Source organism: Lepus europaeus, chromosome 18 (assembly GCF_033115175.1).
Source record: "Lepus europaeus isolate LE1 chromosome 18, mLepTim1.pri, whole genome shotgun sequence".
Lineage (NCBI taxonomy): Eukaryota > Metazoa > Chordata > Mammalia > Lagomorpha > Leporidae > Lepus > Lepus europaeus.
In genome coordinates, this window is record NC_084844.1 from 45,402,021 (window position 1) to 45,428,248 (window position 26,228).

The 26,228-nt window shown below is 43.2% G+C and overlaps 2 protein-coding genes across 4 annotated transcripts in view; both read left to right on the forward strand.

Moving 5' to 3' along the window:
• The window catches only part of CPD (carboxypeptidase D), a 77,142-nt gene extending 65,441 nt beyond the window's left edge, over positions 1-11,701 (forward strand). Inside the window, exons 15-21 of the mRNA XM_062175423.1 lie at positions 977-1,108; positions 1,903-1,998; positions 2,094-2,158; positions 5,041-5,172; positions 5,717-5,902; positions 6,206-6,305; positions 7,552-11,701. Of these exons, the coding sequence (XP_062031407.1) occupies positions 977-1,108; positions 1,903-1,998; positions 2,094-2,158; positions 5,041-5,172; positions 5,717-5,902; positions 6,206-6,305; positions 7,552-7,778 (938 nt within the window). The 3' untranslated portion in view covers positions 7,779-11,701. The remainder of the gene's footprint in view (positions 1-976; positions 1,109-1,902; positions 1,999-2,093; positions 2,159-5,040; positions 5,173-5,716; positions 5,903-6,205; positions 6,306-7,551) is intronic.
• Positions 11,702-22,622: 10,921 nt separating this feature from the next.
• The window catches only part of GOSR1 (golgi SNAP receptor complex member 1), a 51,802-nt gene continuing 48,196 nt past the window's right edge, over positions 22,623-26,228 (forward strand). For all 3 annotated transcript variants that reach the window (XM_062175486.1, XM_062175487.1, XM_062175488.1), the window contains exon 1: positions 22,623-22,723. In XM_062175486.1, coding sequence (XP_062031470.1) covers positions 22,693-22,723 — 31 coding nt within the window. In that variant the 5' untranslated portion in view covers positions 22,623-22,692. The remainder of the gene's footprint in view (positions 22,724-26,228) is intronic.

The window sequence follows — 26,228 nt, forward strand, 5'->3', positions numbered from 1 at the left end:
GCCTTGCGGCGCCGGCACACCGGGTTCTAGTCCCGGTCGGGGCACCGATCCTGTCCCGGTTGCCCCTCTTCCAGGCCAGCTCTCTGCTGTGGCCCGGGAATGCAGTGGAGGATGGCCCAAGTGCTTGGGCCGTGCACCCGCATGGGAGACCAGGAGAAACACCTGGCTCCTGCCATCGGATCAGCGCGGTTTGCCGGCCGCAGCGCGCCTACCGCGGCGGCCATTGGAGGGTGAACCAATGGCAAAAGGAAGACCTTTCTCTCTGTCTCTCTCTCACTGTCCACTCTGCCTGTCAAAAAAAAAAAAAAAAAATTAAAAAAAAACAACAAATTTTTTAAAAAATATATTAAAAATAGGTTATATGTTCCCTTAAATTATTTTTTAAAGTGGGTATATCATCTTTATTTTTTCCTTTAAGAATATTCTTAGGGGCCAGTATTGTGACATAGCAGTTAACACTGTTGCCTGTGGTGCTGACATCCCATATGGGCACCAGTTTGAGTCCTGGCTGCTGCATTTCCAATCCAGCTCCCTGCTGATGCATCTGGGAGCAGCAGAGGATGGCCTAAGTCTTTGGGCCCTGTTACCCACATGAGAGACCCAGAAGCAGCTCTGGGCTCCGGGCTTTGGCCTTGTACAGCCCCTGCTGTTGCTGCCCTTTAGAGAGTGAGCCAGTAGATGGAAGACCTATATTTCTATCTCTCCCTCTATATATCTCTGACTTTCAAATAAATCTTTAAAAAAATTTTTTTTCTTAAGCTTGTTTAGAGCCATTAATGTATACATGTCATTATATAGTATATAAAACTCAGAATAACCTACTTTCTAGAAGATATCTTTGTTACTTGAAATAGTGGTTTATGGGGAAATAAAGTATTTATGAATTGTGTAAGCTGGCATTTTGATGGTGTTCAAGTGAAGAATTTTCTAAAATGTCACACTAAAATTTGCTATTTTGTATTTGACTCTTACTTAGATAATGCTTCCCAGCCTGAGACAAAAGCCATCATTGAAAATTTGATTCAGAAACAGGACTTCAGTCTTTCTGTTGCCTTGGATGGTGGTTCTGTGTTGGTCACATACCCATATGACAAGCCAGTACAGACAGGTGGGTTGAATGACATTATAATAAAACACACACACACACACACACTACTGAAAGTTACATAAGAAATTTCAAGTCAGTAGTGTCCCTTCTAAATTTTTTTAAATGGTGAACATTTGAACATACTTCATAAGCAAATAATGACCTAAGAAGATTGTACACACATCAAGAGTTCAAGCAATTACTTGTAGAAGAGAGGTTAGATCTAATGCATCCTAGCTTTAATGAGACTAGCCATGTTGGCACATCTGTTCAGTTTAGTTCATAAGCACTTATTGAACAATCATTATGTCTGTAGATACTGGGAATACAAAAGCAAATATGAGACACAGTGCCTGCCTCAAAAAACTCCTATTATAGGTAACCAAATATTAACAGTACAGAGTTATCCTTACTTTCTTTAAAGTTTGGCTGGTTATACCTTGTGGTGAGTTAAGCAGTTGGCTTGTTAAATCTTTAGGGGGTGTAGTATGTAGAGATAGTTTGGGTTGTATTCAGTTCAGACTATGAGCACTGTTGTTATTAGGCCAGCACATCCCTGAAATGTAGTAAAACATACCAAAACAAGTTTGTATTTTATATGGTTCTATAGTAAAAAACTCCTCATTAATACCTAGATGATTGTCTAAATCTGAGTATCTTGGGCTAAACTAAGGCATACAGTGAATTATAACAACTTCTCAGTAAACTTTAGTTGGTTGCAAGATTTGCTAGAAGGAGAAGACCTGTATCTATGATGCTGAACTTAGAGAAAAGTTTTTTGGATTTCTCTGCTGACTGACTTTTTCTTTTTGTAGTGGAAAACAAGGAGACTCTGAAGCATTTGGCATCACTCTATGCAAACAATCATCCATCAATGCACATGGGTCAGCCCAGCTGCCCAAATAAGTCAGGCAAGTGTTTTCTGTACTTTGTTGCTATTGCTTTTGTAGGGGAGGAGTTTTTCACCTATTGGTCTCACTGGCATTGCATCTCAATGTCTTTGTAGATGAGAATATTCCAGGAGGAGTAATGCGTGGAGCAGAATGGCACAGTCACCTGGGCAGCATGAAGGTATGCCTCAGAATGCAATTATGAGTATCGGTCATTGAGCTAGAGAGTTGAAAACTTTTCTGATACAACATAGTGAACAGCACCTGTTTCCTGGCTTTTTGGTCATGGATAGGTCTTAAATTAACGTAACAATAATTTTTTTCTTACTTTAACTATTTTTAGTTGTATAATTCAGTGATATTAATTGCATTTACAATGTCATACAACCTTCACCATGTATATTTCTAAAGCTTTCTCATTGCTCCAAATAGAAACTCTATTCCCAATCAGGAATGACTCTCTATGCCCCTCTTCCCATAGCCTCTGGTAGCCTCTAACTCATTTTCTGTCTCTGAATTTTGCTATTCTTAATACTTCATGAAACTGCTATAATACTATATTTATCTTTTTGTATCTGGCTTCTTTCAACATAATCTTGTAGCATGTATCAACACTTCATTCCTTTTTCAGGCCGAATAATAATCTGCTATATGTATGTACCACATTTTGTTTATTGATTCATATGTTGATGGACACTTAGGTTGTTTCTGCTTTTACCTATTACAAATAATGATGTAATGAACACTGACCTACAGATATCTCTTTGCACTTCTGTCTTCAGTTCTGTCAGATGTATTCCTAGAAGTGGAATTTCTGGTGCATATGTGGTTCTTTTTTGTTTTTTAAGATTTATTTATTTATTTGAAAGGCAGAATTACAGAGAGAGAGAGAGACAGAGAGAGAGAGAGAGATCTTCCATCCACTGGTTCAATCCCAAGTGGCTACAATGGCCTGAGCTGGGCCTGTGTGAAGCCAGGAGCCAGGAGCTTCTTCCAGGTTTCCTATGTGGGTGCAGGGGCCCAAGGACTTGGGCCATCTTCTACTGCATTCCCAGACTCACTAGCAAGGAGCTGGATCGGAAGTAGAGCAGCTGGGACATGAACGGTGCCCATATGGGATGCCAGTACCACAGGTGATAGCTTTGCGCACTATGCCACAGTGCCTTTCTTTAAATTGTAGCCATCCTAGTAGGTATGAAATAGTGTCTCATTATAATTTTGATTGTATTTCTTTTATGGCCAGTGATGTTGAGCATATTTTCATGTGCTTAGTGGCCATTTACGTATCTTCTGTGAAGAAATATCTGATGAGTCACTACCCATTTTTAAATCGTTTCCTTTTTTGTTGTTGAGCTGTAGTTCTTCATATATTCACAATGTTAAATCTTTATCAAATATATAACTTGCATTCATTCATTAGATTGTATTTTTATTTTCTTTATCATATCCTTTTATGCACAAGACTTTTAAAATTTTGATGAAGTCCAGTTTATCATTTTGTTGCTCGTGCTTTTGTTATCATATATAAGAATCCATTGCCAAATCCAATTCTGTTCCTTTCAAAGACTGCAGTGACTTTGGGTATTGGCCTTTCTTTTTCTGCAAAGAAAAAGGGTATTAGAATTTTATTAGGACTTGTGTTGAATCTATAGATCACTTTGAGTAGTATTGATAACTCTAAAATATTGTCTTTCTGTCCATGAACATGGTATGTCTTTCCATTTATTTGGTTCTTTAAATTCCTTCTGACAACATTTTAAATATTTAGGCTAGGTTTTGAGCAAGGATATAGTGACGTGGTTGAAGCTGTGCTACTAGAAAATAAATCTTGGGGATGGCATTGTGATGCATCTGGTTAAGCCACCACTTGGACATCAGTATCCCACATCTGAGTGCCAGTTTGAGTCCCAGCTGCTCCATTTCTGATCCAGGTCTCTAATAATGCGCTTGGGAAATCAGCAGAAGATGACCCAAATACCTGGGTCCCTGCCACCCATATGGGAGACTAGTATAGAGTTCCAGGCTCCTGGCTTCAGCCTGGCCTAGCCCCACCATTGCAGCCATTTGGAGAATAAACCAGCAGATAGAATGTCTCTTTCTCTCCCTTTATTTCTGTCACTCTGCATTTCAAATAAATCTTTGAAAAAATTTTTTAGAGAACTAATGTCTTAATGATGGGTTAAGATAGTCTGGAGGAAAGAGAACCAGATGCAGGAGACTGGTTTAGAATAGTCTAGCCAGGGGCAAGCGCTGTTATGCTGGCATCCCATCTTCTGGGGAGTGAACCAGGGGATGGAAGAGTTCTCTCTTTTTCTCTGCCTCTGCCTCTCTGTAACTCTGCCTTTCAAATAAGTAAATAAATCTTAAAAAAAAAAAAAATAGTCTAGCCAGATTAGAGAGTGGCCATAGTAGTGAAGTCAAGGGATTGAGTTTGAGATATTGCTGAGAAGGAATTGACAGGAATTGGCCAATTATGGATGATAGTAAAATGAAGAAGTCAGAGACAAAAAGATTTCACAGACATAAGAGAAAATGAGTTAATATAATTAATTGAATTAGGAAAAAGAACAGGTTTTGGGGGGAGGGGAATGTGGTAAGATACATTTTTGAACCTGTACATGGGCAGTTCCTGTGCCTGGATAAATGCTACTTACAGGTGGTGGCTTGTTGTCACCTGTAGGCTCCAGGTTGAGGAGATCAGAAGTCAAGTTCTTCTTCTTCTACCTCCAGACCTCTGTGAACATCAGTACAGTTTCAGGGTGTAGAGGGAAGCTGACCCTCTGCACGTACTCATTCATTTCTTCATACATTAAACCCTAACATTTAGACATAGTCCCTGTCCTCAAAGGCTCTCTTAGGAGCCATTGTGTTTGTGACTGATTAAGTACAGACTGGCTTATTTATATTTGCTGTAAAATGTTTACAGAATCTTTGTTTACATCACCTCGTTTACATAACCTCATTTTCTTTTTAATCTGTTGATTCCATTTGTTGTGTTACAAAGCTTCAGCCTTAATTTGCTTATAAATTTTCTTACATTTGATTTTTAATTTTCTATTCCAGGATTATAGCGTCACCTATGGCCATTGCCCAGAAATCACAGTGTATACAAGCTGCTGTTACTTCCCCAGTGCAGCACAACTCCCTTCCTTGTGGGCAGAAAATAAAAGATCTCTCCTTAGCATGTTGGTGGAGGTAAATCTTTCTGTCAAGCTCCCAGGAATATCTTCAATGCAAACCTTTATTAAAACCTTGTCTTAATCTTTCACCAAAAATTCATATTTTTATTTTAAATTTATATTGAAAGAGGAATTTTGTTCAGTTTGTGTTGCCTAAATAGAAGCCATGCATTCATGTATCTGGAATCTGCTATAATTTAGTTAATTTGACCTTTGAGATGCTGCAGGATCTTTAATCTGAAAATCACACAGTTACTGGAGCTAGTGTATCCTGGTGGCAAGGAAATCATTCAGGCTATTAGAAGATTGGGATCTGATGCTTCAGGCTTTGACTGTTTCAGAGTTCTCTTTCTCTTATCTTCATCTCTGTGACTCTGAAGCACTGACTGAGAAGCAAGCAAGGTCAGAGACACTGGGGAGGGGGACTAGGTCAGGCTTGCTCTGTGTGTTTGTATGTGTAAGAGAGACAGAGATTGCTTTCTGTTTGGTTTTGGTCATGCCTCAAATTATTGCCTCTAGACATTATGAAAACAAATCTATGTCTTCAACATTTTTTTCAGGTTCACAAGGGAGTGCATGGATTTGTTAAAGATAAGACTGGAAAACCAATCTCTAAAGCAGTCATTGTACTCAATGAAGGAATAAAAGTACACACAAAAGAGGGAGGTTATTTCCATGTACTGTTAGCGCCAGGGGTCCATAACATCAATGCCATTGCTGATGGGTACCAGCAACAACATTCCCAGGTAAGAAACACAGATTGAGTAGTGTTATGTAAATTCTCAACTCCTCCTCAGACTTCATCTTTGAAACTACTGTTAGAAAGCCTGAGGGGAATAGAGAGATTAGAAGTATGGCCACCTCTTGATTAGTATTAGCTTGTTATCTTTCTGTTCCTTGACAACAAAAGGGAAATTCTTATAGCATTTCATGCACATTAGATGGTAGTGAATCATCTCCTTGGTTTGCATAAAATCCCTAAGAACATAACAGGGTTACTGCATACCTTGAGTAAACCTTTTCATAATTCATATGCTTTTTCCTTCTAGGTCTTTGTGCATCATGATGCGGCTAGCTCTGTGGTGATTGTCTTTGACACAGATAATCGGATATTTGGTTTGCCAAGAGAGCTTGTGGTAACTGTATCAGGTAAAGAAATTTTAATTTTTAGTAATTGAAGTTAAAAGCAGTCTTGACATTTCAGTTTTAAGATGGATCATCTCCATAAGCTCCAGACACTACTCCCTTTTCTTCTGACGTCCCCTTTTCCCGGGATCATTTTCCTGAACCTCTCCTCCCATGTGAGGGCTTATTGCCTCACTTTTTTAGTTCTGTGTTCAACTGTCCCTCCACAGAGCCCTTCCCTGGTCACACTAGGGCCCCTCTCACTCTATCTACCCCACTTCCCCCCACTTACTTATCTGTATGCAATCTCCCTCTAACACATAATCTCTGAGAGAGCAGGGAGTTTATCTGCAAGCCCAGAGCCATGCTTGGCATGCAGTAAGTCTTCATGGAGAGCTGTTGAATGAATGAAGGTTTGGCTTCAAAAGTTCATGAATTCCTTGGGCTTTGACATATTAGTTCTGGTTTTCAAGATCCAGCAAACAGTAAATGTTTCTTTTCTCCAGGATTGAATTAATGAAAGGATAGAAAGAAAGAAAATATGTGGCAAAATAAATACTCTTGTGTTTGACACAAAGAAACTTGGTTTATTTCTAAGTGCAGTTTGAACTTGGGGTAAAATGACCGTCTGCTACTACAGGGTATGTGTGGGGGAAGATCCTTAGTTGAGAAAAAGGAGCATGTTAGAAACACGGTCCAATCAAGTTTGAACCAGATTAAATTCAAGTACCTTAGTGGTTAAAAATGCAGGGGACAGAATGCCGTCAATGGTTTAGATCTGGGTCTGCCACCCATTAGTTGTGAATGAATTTTTTGTTACTTTACTAAGACTCTTATGTTAGTAACCTGTATACAAATCCGAAATAAATTATGGATTTGGGATGAATAAAAATTTACTGAAAGGAAACATAGAAGTTGTTGATTGATAAAAAGTAGGTTGCAGGACAATAACCAGTGTTCCTTCATTGTGGTAAAAGGAAATAGTACATGTGCATAGACATGCATAAAAATGGGTCTGGAAAAATAGGCACTAAGGTAATAAAAATGGTCTCAGGGTAGTAGAAACATAACGATGTGGGGGTTTTGTTATTTTCGCTTATCTGTATTTTCTAATTTTGCAACCACAACAAGTACTGCTTCTGTAATAATAAAAGGCTGTTCTTAAGTGAATGGAATAAAAAGAAAATAAATGAAGGGTGTGTTAGGAAAAGTGCCATTGTAAGTAGCTACTAGAAGTATAATACCCCATGTGGCGGTTTTTGTTTGGCAGGAGCCACCATGTCGGCATTGATCCTGACGGCTTGCATCATTTGGTGCATCTGCTCAATCAAGTCTAACAGGCACAAGGATGGCTTCCATCGGCTCAGGCAGCACCATGACGAGTATGAAGATGAAATTCGCATGATGTCAACAGGCTCCAAGAAGTCCCTTCTAAGCCATGAGTTCCAGGATGAAACGGACACTGAAGAGGAAACATTATATTCTAGCAAACATTGAAAAACACATTTCGCATTCTCCCAGCATAAGTATCAAGCAACATTACAGTTCCTCTTGGGAGACACTGCATTAAGAAGACTCTCTTGCTTCTTCAAAGAGCTTTGGGAAGTTAACTTGCTAAATTTATATTCTCTGTGAATTTCACTGGCAGTTTTGAACTTCCCTTCCTTAACGTACTCGTAACCCTTCAAAAAAAAAAAAAAAAGAAATCTGATTTCTATTTATGCAGCAGAGATGGGACAGCCTCTTTGTTTTTATTTTTTAATTTAAGATGAGCTTTTTGGAGTTTATGTAATAACAGCATAAAGCCAACTAGTGGATGTTGTATTTTGCACATCAGGTGTTTACTAGTGGCTTTAGCTTTTTTTTTTCCTTTATTTTTAAATGGCCAAAAGAATCCAGAAACATTAAGGCAGGGACAGCAGTCAGACTCTGACATAAAGCTTTAAAAACTCAATGTTTTCTCAACCTACTGAGGAGTACTTCTCTCTAGTTATTAAATAGCTGGAGTTTCTCTTATTCAGGTTTAATGGAGGTTGAATTGATTTTTAAGCATATATAATGTTAGGAAATGAATAAATGGGCTTCTGCATTTGTCTTTCTACCTGTTCCCAGGCTAGATCAAAACTGGTGGGCTGTGCTCTAAGCGGGATTTCACTACCTCTCTTGTAAGGTTTAGCAAAGTTCTAAATAGCCCCCGTTTTAAGCAAGAACTGACTGACTGTTGTGAAAGATCTAAATGCGCACTTGACTGGAGCTGAGAGGGAGACTTGGCAAAAGCTGAAACTCCTGTTGCCTACCTTTTAACTTGGTAAAAACCCACAGGTGCTGCTGCTTTTATCTGTGAAGAACTAGTTTATTCTAGGAATGCCTAATTCTGTAACATTTCCTAAAATTGAACTTTTTCTATGTTGTACACTTATGGTTTTCAGATGACCCAACCATCTACGAGATCTGAATTCTACTGAAATTATCAGGAAGTATGGAAGAGACCTACTTGTGCATTCTTAACCTATTTGGAACAAAAAATATCTACACTTCATACTCCAGCCTGAGCCTACACCATGAAATAGTAGACTATGGTTGAACTAACTTGGCCAGTCTTGTTCATACAGGCCTCTGCAAGCGATTGGGTTCTTTGTCCTAATGTTTCACATGACAGTCTTTTTTTTTGACCAACTTTGTTAAAATTTTAGTGGAAAGCTTTCAAATATGCTGCCTCCATTAAAAAAAAAAAAAAAAGTAGACTATGGCTGCTTGTGTGATATAACACTGTAGTGTGACAGTGTCATCCGCTGCCAGTCAGGCACAGAGTGAGACGATTTGCATTTTATTGTGTCTTATCTGCTATTTAGTGGAAATTGCTTTTTATAAGTGTGTGTCCTGCCAATGATCTAATGGTTTAATACCTTTGAATGTTTTAATGGCCAAGTTGCTGCTGAACTTGTACTAAATCAGGGGATCAAAAAGCTTACTCTCATCTTCTAAATTGTATTCTATATTCATAAATGTATCCTTCATCCCAAAGCTTTCCTGTGAAGTAGTTTACCACCCACCTGGGTCGTCCAGCCAGGTTTGTAAAGGAATGCATCCAAAGTAGCTTTATAAAATATTTAGTCTATTAGGAATAATGAGCTCATGACATTTGTTAATAAGTATCTGTGATAAATTTGGGTGGTTGAAGGTTAAGCCATTCTGCTATTAATCCTGGTATTAGCCACTCAGACTCTGCCACCTCCCTCTCATCCCACCACATAAACAGAACAGAGCTTGTGGGATGCTAGTAATTAATGAAATATAGATACATGAGTTAATTTTTTCTGATAATCATTACAATTTCTTTGAAGATACAGCATATTGCTCTTTTTTAGCTTTATTTTTTAGAGTGCAAAATCAGAAAACCAACAAAGGGCCTACGAGTGTCTGGGCCTGCTTGCAACATTGCAACTAGAAATGAAGGTTGATGTGGCTGCCTTTGCTTTATTAGCATTGATCTTCTCTAGAGGGCACTTTTTACATTTACTTTCCTGAATTAAACATGCCTCTCTAACTTTACATTGTAGTGGCTGGAGGCCATGCCTTTTAAGCATGTGTAAAATTATTTAAGACATGAACATACAAATAGTTCTTTTACTGATTTTTCCTAAAAGGAAAACCAAATTCTGCTATACATCTTGACTCTTTAATGAACTCCTGAATAATGCATTTAGCTGGAAGATAAGGCCTTCTCAGCCCACGTTTCCTCTGAATGCGAGTGTACAAGATCTTCGACTGCTGCAACTGTGTTCGCAGCCCTGCTCTGTTTTTTATCTGTGGCTCTCATCTAGTATTAGACCACACTAACAGCTTAAGGCATTGAAGCCATATGGGGTGGGGAATGCATTTCTTCAGTGTTCCTCCTAGAGACTTTCCATTTCCTTGGAGTCATGGAGGCAAGTAAGTATCACAGTGTTGAGAAGTTGGCCCACATCTGAGTTGTGCCTTTCTTTACTCACAAGGCATTGTTTTTGTCTTGGTGATGAATTTGTAAGCCTTCTCTCTTCCCAGCTCCTTAATCAAAGCAAAATGATTGAGTAGGTAAAGTTTAAGGTGTCTGCCTGTGTAAATGTACTTGTGCTGATTGTATAGTGCAGTAAGATGAGCCCTTGGAATTTCAGAAGGAAAGACCCGTTGATTTTGGTGTTTTTTTGTGGAACACTTGGGTAGTGAGTAGAATCCCATCCAGTTGAGGAATGCTTGCAGTTCTCATGGAAGGGAATTTGATTTGGGACTTTGTCATCTTCCAGAAGGAAAACAAAACATACTGTATTTTTGGCCCAGTGTGATTGATTGATTAATCTTTGTTACCTTTCGTCTGAATGGGATTTGCTGAATTAATGAATATTGACTTTAAAACTAATTATGAGTTTAAAAATAAATAAAAGGTAGTGCTTATGTCTGAGCTTCTTGTGTTTCTGAGCTAACACAAGGTTAGTCAGTAACCATGACGTGCTCCTCTGTTTCCATTTATTCTCAGCATTACATATTTTTATTTTGTTGACAGAAATGCACTTGTGCCAGGTTTTGTCCCTGCTGTATTAAAAGCTTGCCTATGAATGCTGTAAACGTGCCCTGTGTTATGGATCTCTGGTGGAATTGTTCTAATAGTAACAACCCAAAATTTCTCCCTGTGTTTTTGCTTTATTGTTATTGCTGAAAATCCCACTGTGGTTGATGTTCAGTGATTTTCTATCTAGCAACTTTTTGCTAACTCTTTGGTTTTCTGATTTGTTTTAATTAAAGCAAATTTGGGAGGAGTCATTAGGGTCCTTGGTTAATGTCAGCTGAACTTGGATTTCTAGTTCATGAAAAAATTTCTCCCAACACTCGTTTCTCTTATTTTTAGCAAGAACCCATTAATGATTCCACTTGACTTTCAGAATATTGTCCTGGTTGATTTTGTTTTGACAGAATACATTATTAAATTTGAATGTAGGTTACCATTTTGAGGCAATTTGATATAAATTATGTAAATATGTATGATTATGACTTTTATAAACGGCAGAACATGAGTGTATTGACTACATTCTATGCCAGCCATGCTGCAGAATTTCTGGAGGTTGGACATAGTGGTATTTTTATGCTCAGATAGAAAATCACCTTTCCACTTTTCCATTTTTTCAGAATGATACTCCCCAGCTCCAGAATACTCCATAACTAATTATATGAGGTGCCCAATACCCCATTCATCTCAAGTGCTTCAGTCTTTGGTTTATTTCATGCACTGTGCCTTCAAAATGAAATTTTTAAAAGGGACTATAAATGAAGTTGAATAGTAGTTTTAAAGTCAATCTGTGTAATTTATGTGAAATCTAACTGTAATGAGGTCTTTTCTGTTTTTTATATGTAAACGGATCTAACCCTGTATAAAAGTTATTTTATGATGTTTGTCTTCCTTTGTGTTTTGTCTTATAATCATTTTTCTAAAGCAATAGACCATAAGTTATAGTTCCAGTTTGAAAGTTACATAGTTTTTTACTTACGCTGGAGAACATAGTGCCAGGGTTGGAATGCAGGGTGTCACCTACAGATTGTTTCTGTCTTTATGAATTAACTTAAAAAGGATTTATTTCCAAAGTGATCACCTCATATCATGGCTACAGTCCTCTTTTCTGTTTGTGGCTCAGCTAGATGATGTGTCTTTAACCATTCCACCGTGACCCCCACAAAACTGAAAGGTTATGTACCCATTTTAAACTCCTTAAAATTGTGGCACTTTTCCAGGGGAGGCCTTGTTGGAATAATGTGCCCTGTCACTCGCAGGCATGGTGGTGATGAATTCAGTATCCTGTTTTCATTAGGAACAGTTTACTGATACTGGGAAAGCAATGTTATATAAGAAACATAGGCACTACTGAAAGTGAGACCAGAGAAATAAATAGGGAAATAACTGTACTTTGGCAGTGATTGGTTCCTCTACAAAGAAAGCCTCTGCTGTGGAGAGAGTGGAACAGAGAGGTTCCAATGTGGACGTTGGGGGTGGGCAGTTTATGACTGAGTCTTGTCTTTGCCACTTGCTTCCCATGTGAACCTGTATCACGCAAGCCTCGTTAACAGCCTCTGAGTTTGCAGTTTCTCTACTGGCTAAGGGCTTTAGTGAGAATTAACTAATGTTAAAAAAGGGCCCAACCTAATATTTGACTCAACTGAATTCCCATAACAAGAATCATTTTCCTTCATTTGCTGTTTTCTGATCCCTTTGAAAGAAAGTTATTTTATCAAATATATGAATAAAGATCTTTTTTATAGGCGGTCTTTTTAATTTAGAAGAAATTCCTAAATTTTAGTATCCATGAATACCAAAAGAAAAAAAGCTATGAAACTCTCCCTTCCCCTGTTCAGTAGGTTGTCATAAGGCTGGCAATAAAGTTTTAATTGTGCCAGATGTTTAATATTTGTTTTGAAATAAAAGGAGATTGCATGCTACTTCAGTGAAAACAACCTTAATTGCTTCAGGAAGTCTGAACAGTGATAATTGTTTTTCTCCTCAATGTTTGAAAGGTTTTCATGAATTTTTTCTCAGGCGTTCTCATACCCAAATCAAGAATCCATGTGGCTTGTTTCAGAAACAATCTACCAGTTGTGTTCAGCCCCTCGGGTTTGTTCTCAACAAAGCTGACCTGGTGGTCAACGCTAGCACTATACTCAGCTATGATTAGCTAACATCTTGTTATTCTCACATGCAGTTCAGATGCCAACTGATTCCATGTTATTTACTGCAAATCTCATAAATACACTATTATTGCCCACAATTTTAATGGTAACTAAAGCAGATGAAACCCAATTTTAACCTTTTTAAATGTGTATTTGTTTTTACTTATTTGAAAGGCAGAGAGAGAACTTCCATCCACTGGTTTACTCCCCCAAAAGCCTGCAACACCAGGGCTGGAGCCAGGGACTTCACCCAGGTCTCCCCCACAGGAAGTAGGGACTGAAGTGCTCTTGCCATCACCTGCTGCTTCCCAGTGTGCACATTAGCAGGAAGCCAGATCAGAAGCTGAAGAACACTCAATTCCAGGTACTCTGATAAAGGATTCAGATGTCCCATATAGCAGTTTAAACCACAGCACCGCAACACCTTCCTCCAAAGCTTAACTTCAGTATTACAGTTTTGCCTACATTAACCAGTAGAATGTTAAAAGTAAACATGCTATTTCTTAGGCACCTTTGGCCAAGGCCAAATAGAATTCTATTCCTTGTTGCTGTGTAAACTAATGTAGACATGGTGAGCAAGAATAGGTTGAGTAGAAAGGTATTCAAGGTGAGAGGCCAGCTGGAAGAAGATTGAAGACAAGACGAAAAGATGTACTTGACGCGATTGAAGTTGCAGTAATTGGAAGTGAGAGCTTGTTGACATGGTGACTCAAATTCAGTAAGGATGATTTATTGATTCAATTAGGAGCAACAGAAGAGGCAGTGACAAAGTCAAGGCTGTAGGTGGAAAATAAAAGCTGTAGGAGAAAATTAAGATGGATGGGGCCGGCGCTGTGGTGCAGCGGGTTAATGCCCTGGCCCGAAGCGCCGGCACCCCATATGGGTGCTGGTTCGAGTCCCGGCTGGTCCACTTCCAATCCAACTCTCTGCTATGGCCTGGGAAAGCAGTAGAGGATGGCCCAAGTCCTTGGGCCCCTGCACCCACGTGGGAGACCCAGAGGAATCTCCTGACTCCTGGCAGTTCCAGCCATTGCGGCCAGTTGGGGAGTGAGCCAGCGGATGGAAGACTCTCTCTCTGCCTCTCCTCTCTGTGTAACTCTCACTTTCAAATAAATAAATCTTTTTTTTAAAAAAAAAAAAAAAGAAAATTAAGATGGAACATGTAGAAAATTCAGTGATTAGGTAGAAATAGCTAGGAAAACATAGATTATGTTATGTGATTGTCATTGAGGTTGAGCCAAAGTGATTGAGGAGAGTCTAGATTGCAAAATCTGAACTATTGCTTATTTCTAATATTTGACATTTTTCCAGGACTTACAATTATTGTTACTTATGTATCATTTGCTCCCTAGGAAAGTTTTTCAGAACCAGAAAGGTTTTAATATTTAGTGCATGAAAATGTGAGGTGCCCAAAAGAATTGATCATGAAGACAGGGTATAGAATAGAAGGGGAGTGGGCAGGGTACGATACTGTAGCCTTAGACTCACAGAAAAGTTGCAAAGATAATACAGAGTTGGCTGCTGGATTTGTATTTGGAGGATATGAGTGTTAAGTCAAAATGGACGGATTGTACCATTTTCTATTTAGTGAGACTTGAATGGGACTGGGCTTAAGAAATACCAAATCTAGGCCGGCACCATGGCTCAACAGGCTAATCCTCCGCCTTGCAGCGCCAGCACACCGGGTTCTAGTCCCAGTCGGGGCACTGGATTCTGTCCTGGTTGCCCCTCTTCCAGGCCAGCTCTCTGCTGTGGCCAGGGAGTGCAGTGGAGGATGGCCCAAGTGCTTGGGCCCTGCACCCCATGGGAGACCAGGAGAAGCACCTGGCTCCTGCCTTTGGATCAGCGCGGTGCACCGGCCACAGCGCACTGGCCGCGGCGGCCATTGGAAGGTGAGCCAACGGCAAAGGAAGACCTTTCTGTCTCACTATCCACTCTGCCTGACAAAAATAAAATAAATAAATAAATAAAAAGACTTAAAAAAAAAGAAATACCAAATCTAGAACCTAGCCATCTGTGCCTAGGTTGGGTGTTCCAGGTGTTAACCATGTGATACTGCTTCTAGGTGACTGAGTGAGATCTCTCTGGAAGGTGTCTCCCCCCTACAGTGGGAGGAGACGTCAGCATTTTTTTTTTACCACTGGTATCAAATAAGAAAAAGTTCTATACAGTTTTCAGGTGTTGACATTATCAAAATAAGTATACTTACTGTTTTCAAAGAAATAAAAGATAAACTTGAGACTATCACAGGGAGCTATAAAGTCATATCAGTACTTCTGGAAATGAAAATATAGAAACTAAAATAATGTAGATAGTTATAATGGCAGGTGGACACAGAGAAATAATGAAGTAGAAGATCTGTAAAAATTTAAGTGGCACAGAAAAAACAAGTGTATGTATGAATGAGGGTGAAAAAAATGTGGATTTAGCATTAGACTGATGCATGTTTGAGGTTCTAAAATAAAGAAGACAAAGAATGGAGCATAGGAAACCTTAAGAGACAACAACTGGGAATTTTCCTATATTGATAAGTTATCGATTTATAGAATAAAGAAACTTAATCCAAGCAAGAAAAAGTAACCATCCCTACTTAGACATATCAGTGAAACAAAGACAAAAAATGCAAAGAAAAGAAATTCAGAGAAAGCAGTCAGACTGAGATTAGACTCATTCCCAACGTACACTGAGGTGAGAAAGTGCTGGGTAAACATGAAGTCGCTTCAGCATAGAATTCTGTATTAAATGTATCTTTCGAGAATGAAAGTGAACTTCAGGTGGCTGAAAATGTTGGTGGCTTTTTCTGCCTGCAAGTTGATATTCATTCTAAAGGAACTGAGAGCTTTATCTTCCAAAATGTCAAAAACACCTCCTATGCCCCATCTCCCACACAAGTCCCTGCACACTGATGCCCAGCCAGCACACTGGGCCCGTGAGCTACAATCCCTACAGTCATGTCGCCTGAAACCACAGGCTGGGGGGACTCAGGCACCCAGAGCAGGCCCCAGCATCCTTGGGTATTATCACTGCAAAGCCCTCCAGGCCACCAGTTAAGTCGCTGCTGGCCTACATGAGGCAGAGCAGAATGCTCTGGGACCAAACAAAGGCCTCCAGCCCAGACTCAGAGTTGTGGGAGGTTAGTAAGACTCCATAGGCCCTTAGCGAGATCTCACTGATGAAGGGCAAAGAATACTTAAGTGAACATGGACAGAAAAGAGAGCGCACAATGAACCTGCAAAGGCATAGCGAGAGCGTCGTGCCCTGTGTTCCGTCGGCTGTCACAACAGCTAGAATGCAGCTCATGAGAGGAGCACACCCAGTCCCTAACGGTTCAGCAGCAAAACCTAGAAGCTGAACTTCTTCAGATAGAGGAATGACACCACGAAAAGAGCGGCAAGGTCCTGGGAAGCGCATTCAAACTTCAAAGACGCTGCAGTCTGAAGGTAGACGCGGATATGGAGAAAGCTGCCGCTGAAGCTGCACAGGCAGAGAACAGGCCTGCGAGAGGCAGGAGGGAAGGCAGGGGCAGGCGGTAGAGTGCGCTGAGCACACGCACAACGGGATCACTCTGGGGAGGAGCAGGTGGCAAACGAAGTGGAGGAAGAGGAAGAGGCCAAGAGCGTTCTGACGCAGACAGAGGAGACACACCTGGGAGCAACCAGAGGACGGACGGACAGGACGGTGAAGGCATGTCCGCTCCCCAGGGCAGGGGAGAGAACGGTGCATGTGGCGCTGGCTCGGACGGTGGAGGAGCCACCAACAGAGCCCATGCCTGAAGGTGAGAAGAAAGAATCCATGTTGCTTTATCTTACGTGTTCCATATGCTTTTTTTTCCCCCTAAGATTTATTTATTTATTTCAGAGTCAGAGTTACACAGAGAGAGCAAGAGAGAGAGAGAGATCCTCCATCTGCTGGTTCACTCCCCAAATGGTCGCAAGGGCCAGAGCTGGGCCAGGAAGAAGCTAGGAGTCAGGAACTTCTGGGTTTCCCACGTGGGTGCAGGGGCCCAAGCACTTGGGCCATCTTCTGCTGATTTCTCAGGCCTTTAGCAGGGAGCTGGATAGGAAGTGGAGTAGCTGAGACTCGAACTGGCACCTGTATGGGATGCCGGCACTGCAGAACCTGCTAAACCACAATGCCAGCCCCCCAAATACTTTTTTTAGTGAAAAAATATTTTTGTTCTCATAAAAATAAATTTTTAAAAATGCAAAACATAAAAAGGAAAAAGTAAATTTATTCAGAAATCACACTCAGAAATATTTGAGGTCAGAGAATTTTGAAACTTCAGATGGAATAAAGAGAGAAATCACCAAATCTCAGTGCATTGCTGCCACCCAACCTCACTCCACTGCAGGCCTTGTGAAGCACAGGCAGGTATAGACGGACCTCAGAGATGACCAAAAGGGATCTCAGCAAGAGGCAAAATGTCCTGACTGGTCTGAATCCGGAATCCACCTGAACCCAAGCAGATCAGAGCACAAACTTGAAGCAGAAACACTGGGGCCAACATTGTGTTGCAGCAGGTTAAGCTGCTGCTTGCAACACTGGCATTTCATATTAGAATATGTGTTAAGGGGCCGGCGCTGTGGTGTAGTGGGTAAAGTTGCCACCTGCAGTGCCAGCATCCCATATGAGTGCCGGTTTAAGTCCTGGCTGCTCCACTTCCAATCCAGCTCTCTGCTGTGGCCAGGGAAAGCAGTGGAAGATGGCCCAAATCCTTGGGCCCCTGTACCCGCATAGGAGACCTGGGAGAATCTTCCAGCTCCTGGCTTCAGATCAGCAGAGCTCCAGCCGTTGCGGCCATCTGAGGAGTGAATCAGTGGATAGAAGACTCTCTCTCTCTCTCTCTCTCTCTCTCTCTCCCTCTCCCTCTCCGCCTCTGCCTCTGCCTCTCTGTAACTCTGCCTTTCAAATAAACAAATAAATCTTTAAAAAAAAAAAAAAGAATATGGCTTAAGTCCCAGCTGTTCCACTTCCCATCTATCTCCCTGAAAATATGCCTGGGAAAGCAGCCAAAGATTTGCCACACATGGGGGAGGCCCAGATGGAGTTCCTGGCTCCTGGCTTCAGCCTGGCCCAGCCCTGGTTATTATAGTCATTTGGGGAGTAAACCAGCAGATGGAAGGTCTCTCTCTCTCTCTCTCTCTCACTATGCCTTTCAAATAAATAAATAAATAAAGGAACAAAAATACTTCCTCAGGAATAATTAGAAAAACTGGATTTGCAAACAATCAAGGGGTCTGGTGCTGTCGTCTAGCAGGTAAAAGCTGCCACGTGCAGTGCCAGCGTCCCATATGGGCACCTGTTCGAGTCCTGGCTGCTCTACTTCCAATCCAGCTCTCTGCTATGGCCTAGGAAAGTAGTAGAAGATGGCCCAAGTCCTTGGGCCCCTGCCCTCGTGTGGGAGACCTGGAAGAAGCTACTGGCTCCTGGCTTCGGATTGACACAGCTCCAGCTGTTGTGGCCACTTGAGGAGTGAACCAGCAGATGGAAGACCTCTCTCTCTCTCTCTCTCTGCCTCTCCTTCTCTCTCTATGCAACTCTGACTTTCAAATAAATAAATCTTTAAAAGAAAAACAAAACAAAACTGGTTGAAGGATTGGAAAACTACTGAAGTAAAAAGATTTACGGGATAAAGATTCTTGAGCAAATGGAGTTGAGAGTAAACATAATAATGAAATTTTTTCCATGCAACATTTTTTGATTTGTAAATGGAGAATAAGAATTAGAGACATTAGCAGCAAGTGAGGCAAGGGACAGAAACCGGGCAGAAACTTTACATAGTCTCACTGAATGGAGGAAGTGCAAGTTCAGAACCTATTACGGAAGAGGGCATTGACTAATGAGTTTTCAATTAGGAAACTTTGAATGGATATACACGTTAGAAGTAAAGGTTGTGGCATAGCAGGTTAAGCTGCTGCCAGCAACATTGGCATTCCCTATGAGCACCAGTTCAAGACCCAGCTGGTCTACTTCTGATCCAGCTCCCTAATAATGTACCTGGGAAAGCAGTAGAAAATGGCCCAAAACACTGAGCCCCTGCCACCCACATGGGAGACCCAGATGGAGTTCTAGGCTCCTGTCTTCAGCCTAGCCCAGCCCCAGCCATTGCAGCTATTTGGGGAGTGAACCAGTAGATGGAAGATCTCTCCTTCTCTCTCTGTAACTCTGGCTTTTAAAGAAAGAAATAAATCTTAGAAAAAGAAGGAGGAGGAGAAGAAGACATAAAGGTTAACTAAAAATAGACCAACAAATATGGATTCCCTCATGGTATTACTTTCACTCCATACTGGATTGGGCTGATCTGCCCCTGCCTGAACTACAAGAGGTTGCCCCTCTTCCAGGCCAGCTCTCTGCTATGGCCTGGAAAGGCAGTGGAGGATGGCCCAAGTCCTTGGGCCCTGCACCCGCATGGGAGACCAGGAGAAGCACCTGGCTCCTGCCTTCGGATCAGCGAGATGCGCCGGCCACAGCGGCCATTGGAGGGTGAACCAATGGCAAAAAGGAAGACCTTTCTCTCTGTCTCTTTCTCTCTCACTATCCACTCTGCCTGTCAAAAAAAAAAAAAAAAAAAAAGCAGCAGCAGTAAATGTCTCTGGAGGATGGTAATATAATCTAGAGCCTTGCATGATTACTACAAATATATATTTTTAAATATTTTATTTATTTATTTGAGAGGTAGAGTTACAGAGAAAGGGAGAGACAGAGAGAAAGGTCTTCCATTTGCTGGTTCACTTCTGAAATGGCCAAAACAGCTGGAGCTGAGCTGATCTGAAGCCAGGAGCCAGGAGCCAGGAGCTTCTTCCAGATCTACCACATGGGTGCAGGGGCCCAGTGACTTGGGCCATCTTCCACTGCTTCCCCAGGCCATAGCAGGGAGCTGGATTGGAAGTGGAGCAGCCAGGACTCAAACCGGCACCCATATGGGATGCTGGCACTGCAGGCGGTGGCCTAGTCTACTCCACCACAGTGCGGTATCCAAGTACTACAAATATTTATAATAGCATCCACTCAAAGGTGCTTTTTTTTTTTTTCTTTTGACAGGCAGAGTGGATAGTGAGAGAGAGAAAGACGAGAGAAAGGTCTTCCTTTTGCCATTGCTTCACCCTCCAATGGCCGCTGCGGCCGGCGCATCTCGCTGATCCGAAGCCAGGAGCCAGGGGCTTCTCCTGGTCTCCCATGCGGGTGCAGGGCCCAAGCACTTGAGCCATCCTCCACTGCCTTCCCGGGCCATAGCAGAGAGCTGGCCTGGAAGAGGGGCAACCTGGATAGAATCCGGCACCCCAACCGGGACTAGAACCTGGGGTGCCGGCACTGCAAGGTGGAGGATTAGCCTGTTAAGCCACGGCACCGGCCCAAAGGTGCCTCTATCAAAAGATAAGCTCAAGGGCCAGGATTGTTGCATAAAAGATTAAGCTGTGGCTTGTGACAACTGCATTCCATATCCGAGTGTCACTATGCCTCCTGCACTTCTGAGTCAGCTTCCTGCTATTGCACCTGGGAAGGCAACAAAGGATGGCCCAAGTCCTTGGGTTCCTGCCAACTCACATGGGAAACTCAGATGGAGTTCACTGAACCAATAGATAGAAGATTCTCTGTCTCTCTCTCTCAAATAAATAAATAAATAAATCTTTTTTTAAAAGATAAGGTCAAGTGATGAAGGCAAAAAATAGAATCAGTCCCATTGGAGGTTCAGATTTGTCAGTTGTTAAACAGAAAGTTTAAAAGAATGGTTGGGGGCTGGCACTGTGCTGCTGTTTGTGATGGTGGTGTCCCACACTGGAGAGTTGGTTCAAGTCCTGGCTGCTCCATTTCTGATCTGGCTTCCTGCTAATGTGCCTGGGAAGGTAGAGGAAGATGGTTCAAGTACTTGCGCTTCTGCGATCCACGGGAAAGACCAGGATGGAGTTCCTGGCTTACAGTCATTTTGAGAGTGAACCAGCAGATGGAAGATCTCTTTCTCAAATAAATAAATAAATCTTTTTTTAAAAAATGATTATAAATAAATTAAGACAAGATGAAGAAATTTAGCAGAGAATTAAAATCTGTCCAAAATGTAAATGGAAAATTTTAGTTCTGGGCAGAATGGAGGGGATGTGTTTGTATTTTTCCCACCAAGGACAACAAAACCTTCATACACTGTAAGTGAAACAAAAATAATAAGACTTAGAGCAGAAAGAACGCAGAGTGGCTAGGGCCGCAGGATGTGGAGAACAATGTGGGAGCGAGTGCCCTGAACACTCTCGTCACTTCGTACATCCCATAATGGGTGCAGAAATGCCAACGGATGCAGATAAGAAAAGCCCAAAGGAAATTCTTCTCTGTCCAAAGGACCAGGAAACAAGCAGCCTAGCAGGACAGCATACTAAAAGTTACAACAGTAATATTGCACTACTCCAGACAAACGCCACAGGAAAAAAACCTGCTACCAGCAGAGGCTGAGTGCGGAGCCTAGACTGCCTCGGCCTCCACCAGGCCCTTAGCCTGGGTGGTGTCAAGGACAGCAAAGCTGGGGGGCCAGGGCTCCTCAGCTGCCCAGTGGCAACAAGATCTCTGCCTTTCAAATACATAAATACAATCTCTAGAACAAAACGACTGAAGGACATTCTTGAAACAGGAAATGATAGAAAAGGAACCTTGTTGGGCTGGCGCTGTGGCGTAGTGGGTTAAGCCACCGTCTGCAAAGCCAGCATCCCATATGAGCACTGGTTTGTGTCCTGGCTGCTCCATTTGCAATCCAGCTCCCTGCTAATGAGCCTGGGAAAGCAGTGGAACATGGCTCAGGTGCTTGGGCCCTTGTCACTCACGTGGGAGACCAGGAAGAAGCTCCTGGCTCCTGAATTCAGATCAACCCCAGCTCCAGCTACTGCGGCCATTTGGGGAAGGACCAATGGATGGAAGACCTCTGCCTCTTTCTATCTCTTCCTGTCTGTAATTTTTACTTTCAAATAAATAAATCTTAAAAAGAAAAGGAATCTTGAGACATGTGGAAGAACAAACAATGGAAAGCATAAAATATAGGTAAACTGAGTAGGCTTTCGTCTGCCCCAGAATTCTGCACATTGCGTTTGACAGTTAACAATCACAACATTGTCTGATGTGGTTCTCGCCGGGTGTCGAGGAAATACTAGAGGCATTATTAACAGGCGGGGGGAACATCACAGGTGGTTTCTACACCTGACCAGAGCCGGAACAAGGTCGGTAGGAGTAGCTGTAAGGGTGGGTTTGGAAGAGAGCCCGTGGGAGCAGTTAGCAAGCACTCTCCGGACAGGAGAGAGGGCTGAGACTCTGAGCGAGCCGCCAGCGGGGAGAAGGCTGCGTGGCGGAGCACAGGATCCTGAAGGACGGGCTTCGGGGAGAAAAGTCTCTGGCTCTAAGAAAGGAAGAGGCCGGCTGAGAGTTGAGGGAAATGGAGGGAGTTCTGTGTGAGGGCGGCTCTCGGAGAGAAGGGAGAAGTCCACAGGAGGGAGAAGAGCACGGCTTGGGGCCGGAAAGCGAGTCTGAACACCCGAACACCACCGACACTCTGCGAATATCAGGAACTCAAGTTTTCAGTCCCGTGATTCAAAAACTGCGAAATCACGAGCGGGCCACCATGTGGCGGGCTCTGGGAGGTTCTTGTATCCCATCGGCCCCGGCGCCCAGAGCGGAAGAAGGCGTGGAGGGGACTCTCTGGCTCGCACCGTCTCTACTCTCCTACCCCGACTGACGTTGGACAACAAAGATGGCGGCAGGAACCAGCAATTACTGGGAAGGTGAGGGCGAGGCCTCCGGGTGGGTCCTGCGAGGGGCAGGGGACTGAGGGAGGGCGCGTCTTGGGGGAGGCAGCAGAGGAGAGAGCCGGATCTCCGGAGCGGCCGAGCTGGGGGCGGGACCTGCGCCGCGGGAGCCCTGGGGCCTGTGGACTGAGGAGACCCAACGGTCCGGCTGACTCGGCGGGCTGAATGGGACCCGGGGCAGGGCTTGGCGCCGGGGACGGAGCCGTCCTGGCGGGGCGGAGGGGCCCCCAGCTCCAGGTGTGATCCGGCCGAAGGGTGGTGGCTGCTGTGTGAAGGCGGGAGCCGAGCGTCGAGCGAGAAAGCGCCGAGCCCGGAGGCTGGAGGAGTCGGCGCCTTGGAGTTGCGGGCACTGCTAGAAGACTGAGTGGGGAACGAGGAAGGAGGAACTTGTCAGTCCCAGTGCCCAGGGGGAGCGAGGGCAGGACGGCCTCTGCCGGGCCCCCACGGCAGCTTCCGTCTGGGACTTGGAGGACTGCGTGCTTGGAGGCAGAGAGGCAAACTTTGCGTTCCGCTCTGGCGCCTAGGATCGGTTTTCTTACAGAAGAGAAAGTTGAGAGAGCCTTTGCGAGTTGTGACTACATTGGCGAGTTGTGACTACATTGGCGGTACCTCTTGCACCAAAGAAAACCTTGTGACTTGACAGCTGCGTTTATGCACTTCCTGAAACTGTGGTCCGATAAAGTGAAGTCACTCACAGCGCAGTGCAGAGCTTGGCGCTCGACGGGGATCGGAGAACGCTCGGCTTTCCCTTTCGCTTGTCTTCTCCTAGACTAAGAACCTGCCCTCCGAATCCCATTCCCCTTTTGCACTGTTGCCTGTTGCTACGCCCCGAAGCGTGTAGAAATCAGTGTCGCCGCTGCCAGCCACTTGGTCCAAGAAACTCAGTTTTAAGTTTACTCTTTCTTGCCTTTCTTACTTGTTTGTTGTTGTTGTTTGTGGATTTGTTTTTATTGGGGTGAGGACACAGGGCGGGAAAGGGTGCCTTAGGGTAGCCCCTCTTTCAGAACGCTTTTACTTGAAAATTTTTTTTTTTTGGAGAAGACAATTACTAAAACTACAGACAGGTGTGCTGTATTTGAAATAATGCGGACTAGCTAGAAAGAATTTTAAAATTATGTACAAACGGCTACTGATACCTGTAATACTGGTCAGTAGGCTCTGGTTTTTGGAAGCACCATACTGTACTGTTTATAGCAGCTCATTATCGACAGCCTACTCTGTGCCAGGTGCTTTAGGTGAAGGTAAGGGTTGAAAAAACAGCTGAGATTCATAGGCCGAGGAGATGTAAATCCGAGCCAGTGAGTACCTGAGCTGAGATTTGAAATGGGGTTTGGTCCCTGGCTTATATGCTCCACCATATTGTTCTTCCTACTTCTGGTTGCAAAGTGTATTGAAAAATATGTTTTGTATCCCTTATCCCTGGAAAAAGATATTCTTATACCATTCTTTCATTTCAAAAAGTTTGTGGGGAAAATGGAATTAAAAGTGTGAGGTGGGGTGGATGTCGGGGCATAGCGGTTAAGCCTGCATCCCATATCAGAGTGCCTGGGTTTGAGTCCCAACTCAGCTTCCTACCAGTGTACACTCTGGGAGGCAGCTGACAGTAGCTTGACTGCTTGGATTCCTGGCTTTGACCTGGCTCCATCCCAGCTGTTGGGGCTTTTGGAGAGTAAACCAGTGGATGGAAGTACTCCCCCCTCACTTCTGCCTCTTTCAAATAAAACTTTAAAAATTTGTTTTGGAATCCATGCATATGCCAGGTCTTCAAAATGTTTGTGGGCACCTTTTGCCTAGCAGTTCTGACTCCTCCATCCAAGTGCCTGGATTCGCTGCTGGGCTTCTTGCCTACTCCAGCTTCCTGCTGCTGCAGGCCCTAGGAGCCAGCAGTGATGGTGCAAGTAATTGGATTCTTGCCACTTAGTGGGGGGTCTGGATGGAGTTTCTGGCTCTCAGCTTCTGCTTGGCCCAGCCCCGGATCTTGCAGATATTAGGGACATGAACCAGCAGATGGAGCCCCCTGCTTGCCTGTCTCTCTCTTGCTCACTCTGTCGCACTCATGGGTGTGCACATGCACATTCTCTCTGCCTCTCAAATTTAAAGGAAAAAAAAAAACTTTATTTTTTTAATATTTTTTTGACAGGCAGAGTGGACAGTGAGAGAGAGAAAGGTCTTCCTTTTTCCATTGGTTCACCCCCCAAGTAGCCGCTACGACTGGTGTGCTGTGCTGATCCAAAGCCAGGAGCCAGGTGCTTCTCCTGGTCTCCCATGCGGGTGCAGGGCCCAAGGACCTGGGCCATCCTCCACTGCCTTCCCGGGCCACAGCAGAGAGCTGGACTGGAAGAGGAGCAACTGGGACAGAACCGGCACCCCAACCGGGACTAGAACCCGGGGTGCCAACGCCGTAGACGGAGGATTAGCCTAGTGAGCCACAGTGCCGGCCAGGAGAAAAAATTTTTAAGTTTGTGAAAATGCATATTATGAAAAGCTATGCATGGGGGCCGGCGCTGTAGCATAGCAAGTAAAGCCACTGTCTGCAGTGGCAGCATCCCATATGGGCACCGGTTTGAGCCCAGCTGCTCCACTTCCGATCCAGCTCTCTGCTGTGGCCCTGGGAAAGCAGTAAAAGATGGCCCAAGTCCTTGGGCCTCTGCACCTGCATGGAAGACTCGGAAGAATCTCCTGGCTCCTGGCTTCAGATCGGCGCAGCTCCGGCCCTTGCGGCCAACTAGGAATTGAACCATCAGATGGAAGATCTCTCTCTCTCTCTCTCTCTCTCTCTGCCTCTTCTTCTCTCTCTGTGTAACTCTAACTTCAAGTAAATAAATAAATTTTTAAAAAAGAACTTAACGTTTTGATTTCTGGCTTGTATTTGATCTTACTGATAGCATATTGTTTATTATTGCTTTGAGCCTCTCCAGATTCTTTAGGTAAGTTTATTAAAAAGCAGATTTTAATTCTTGTAATGATAATTTATTTTGTTTTCATTTTACTATTATTAAAATAATTTCTTTTTAAAAAGATTTATTTATTTATTTGAAAGAGTAACAGAGAGAGAGGTCCTCCATCCATTGGTTCACTCCCCAATTGGCTGCAACAGCTGGAGCTGTGGTGATCAGGAGCCAGGAGCTTCTTCCAGGTCTCCCATGTGGGTGCAGGGGCTCAAGGACCCGGACCATCTTCTACTGCATTCCTAGGCCACAGCAGAGAGCCAGATCGGAAGTGGAGCAGCCAGGACCCGAACCAGTGCCCATATGGGATGCCGGTACCACAGGCTTTGGCCTTACCTGCTACATCACAGTGCCAGCCCCAAAAGAATTTCTTAAGCCTAATAATGCTTTGGAACATAAAAAGACAGCAAAAATCCCTGACAAAAACAAACTCTTATAAATTTAGCTGGCAAATTGATATATTGATTGTAAACTCTGTTCAGTTTCTTTGTAATTTGTATTCTCATGAGTTACAGAAATTTAGTTATTGGTAT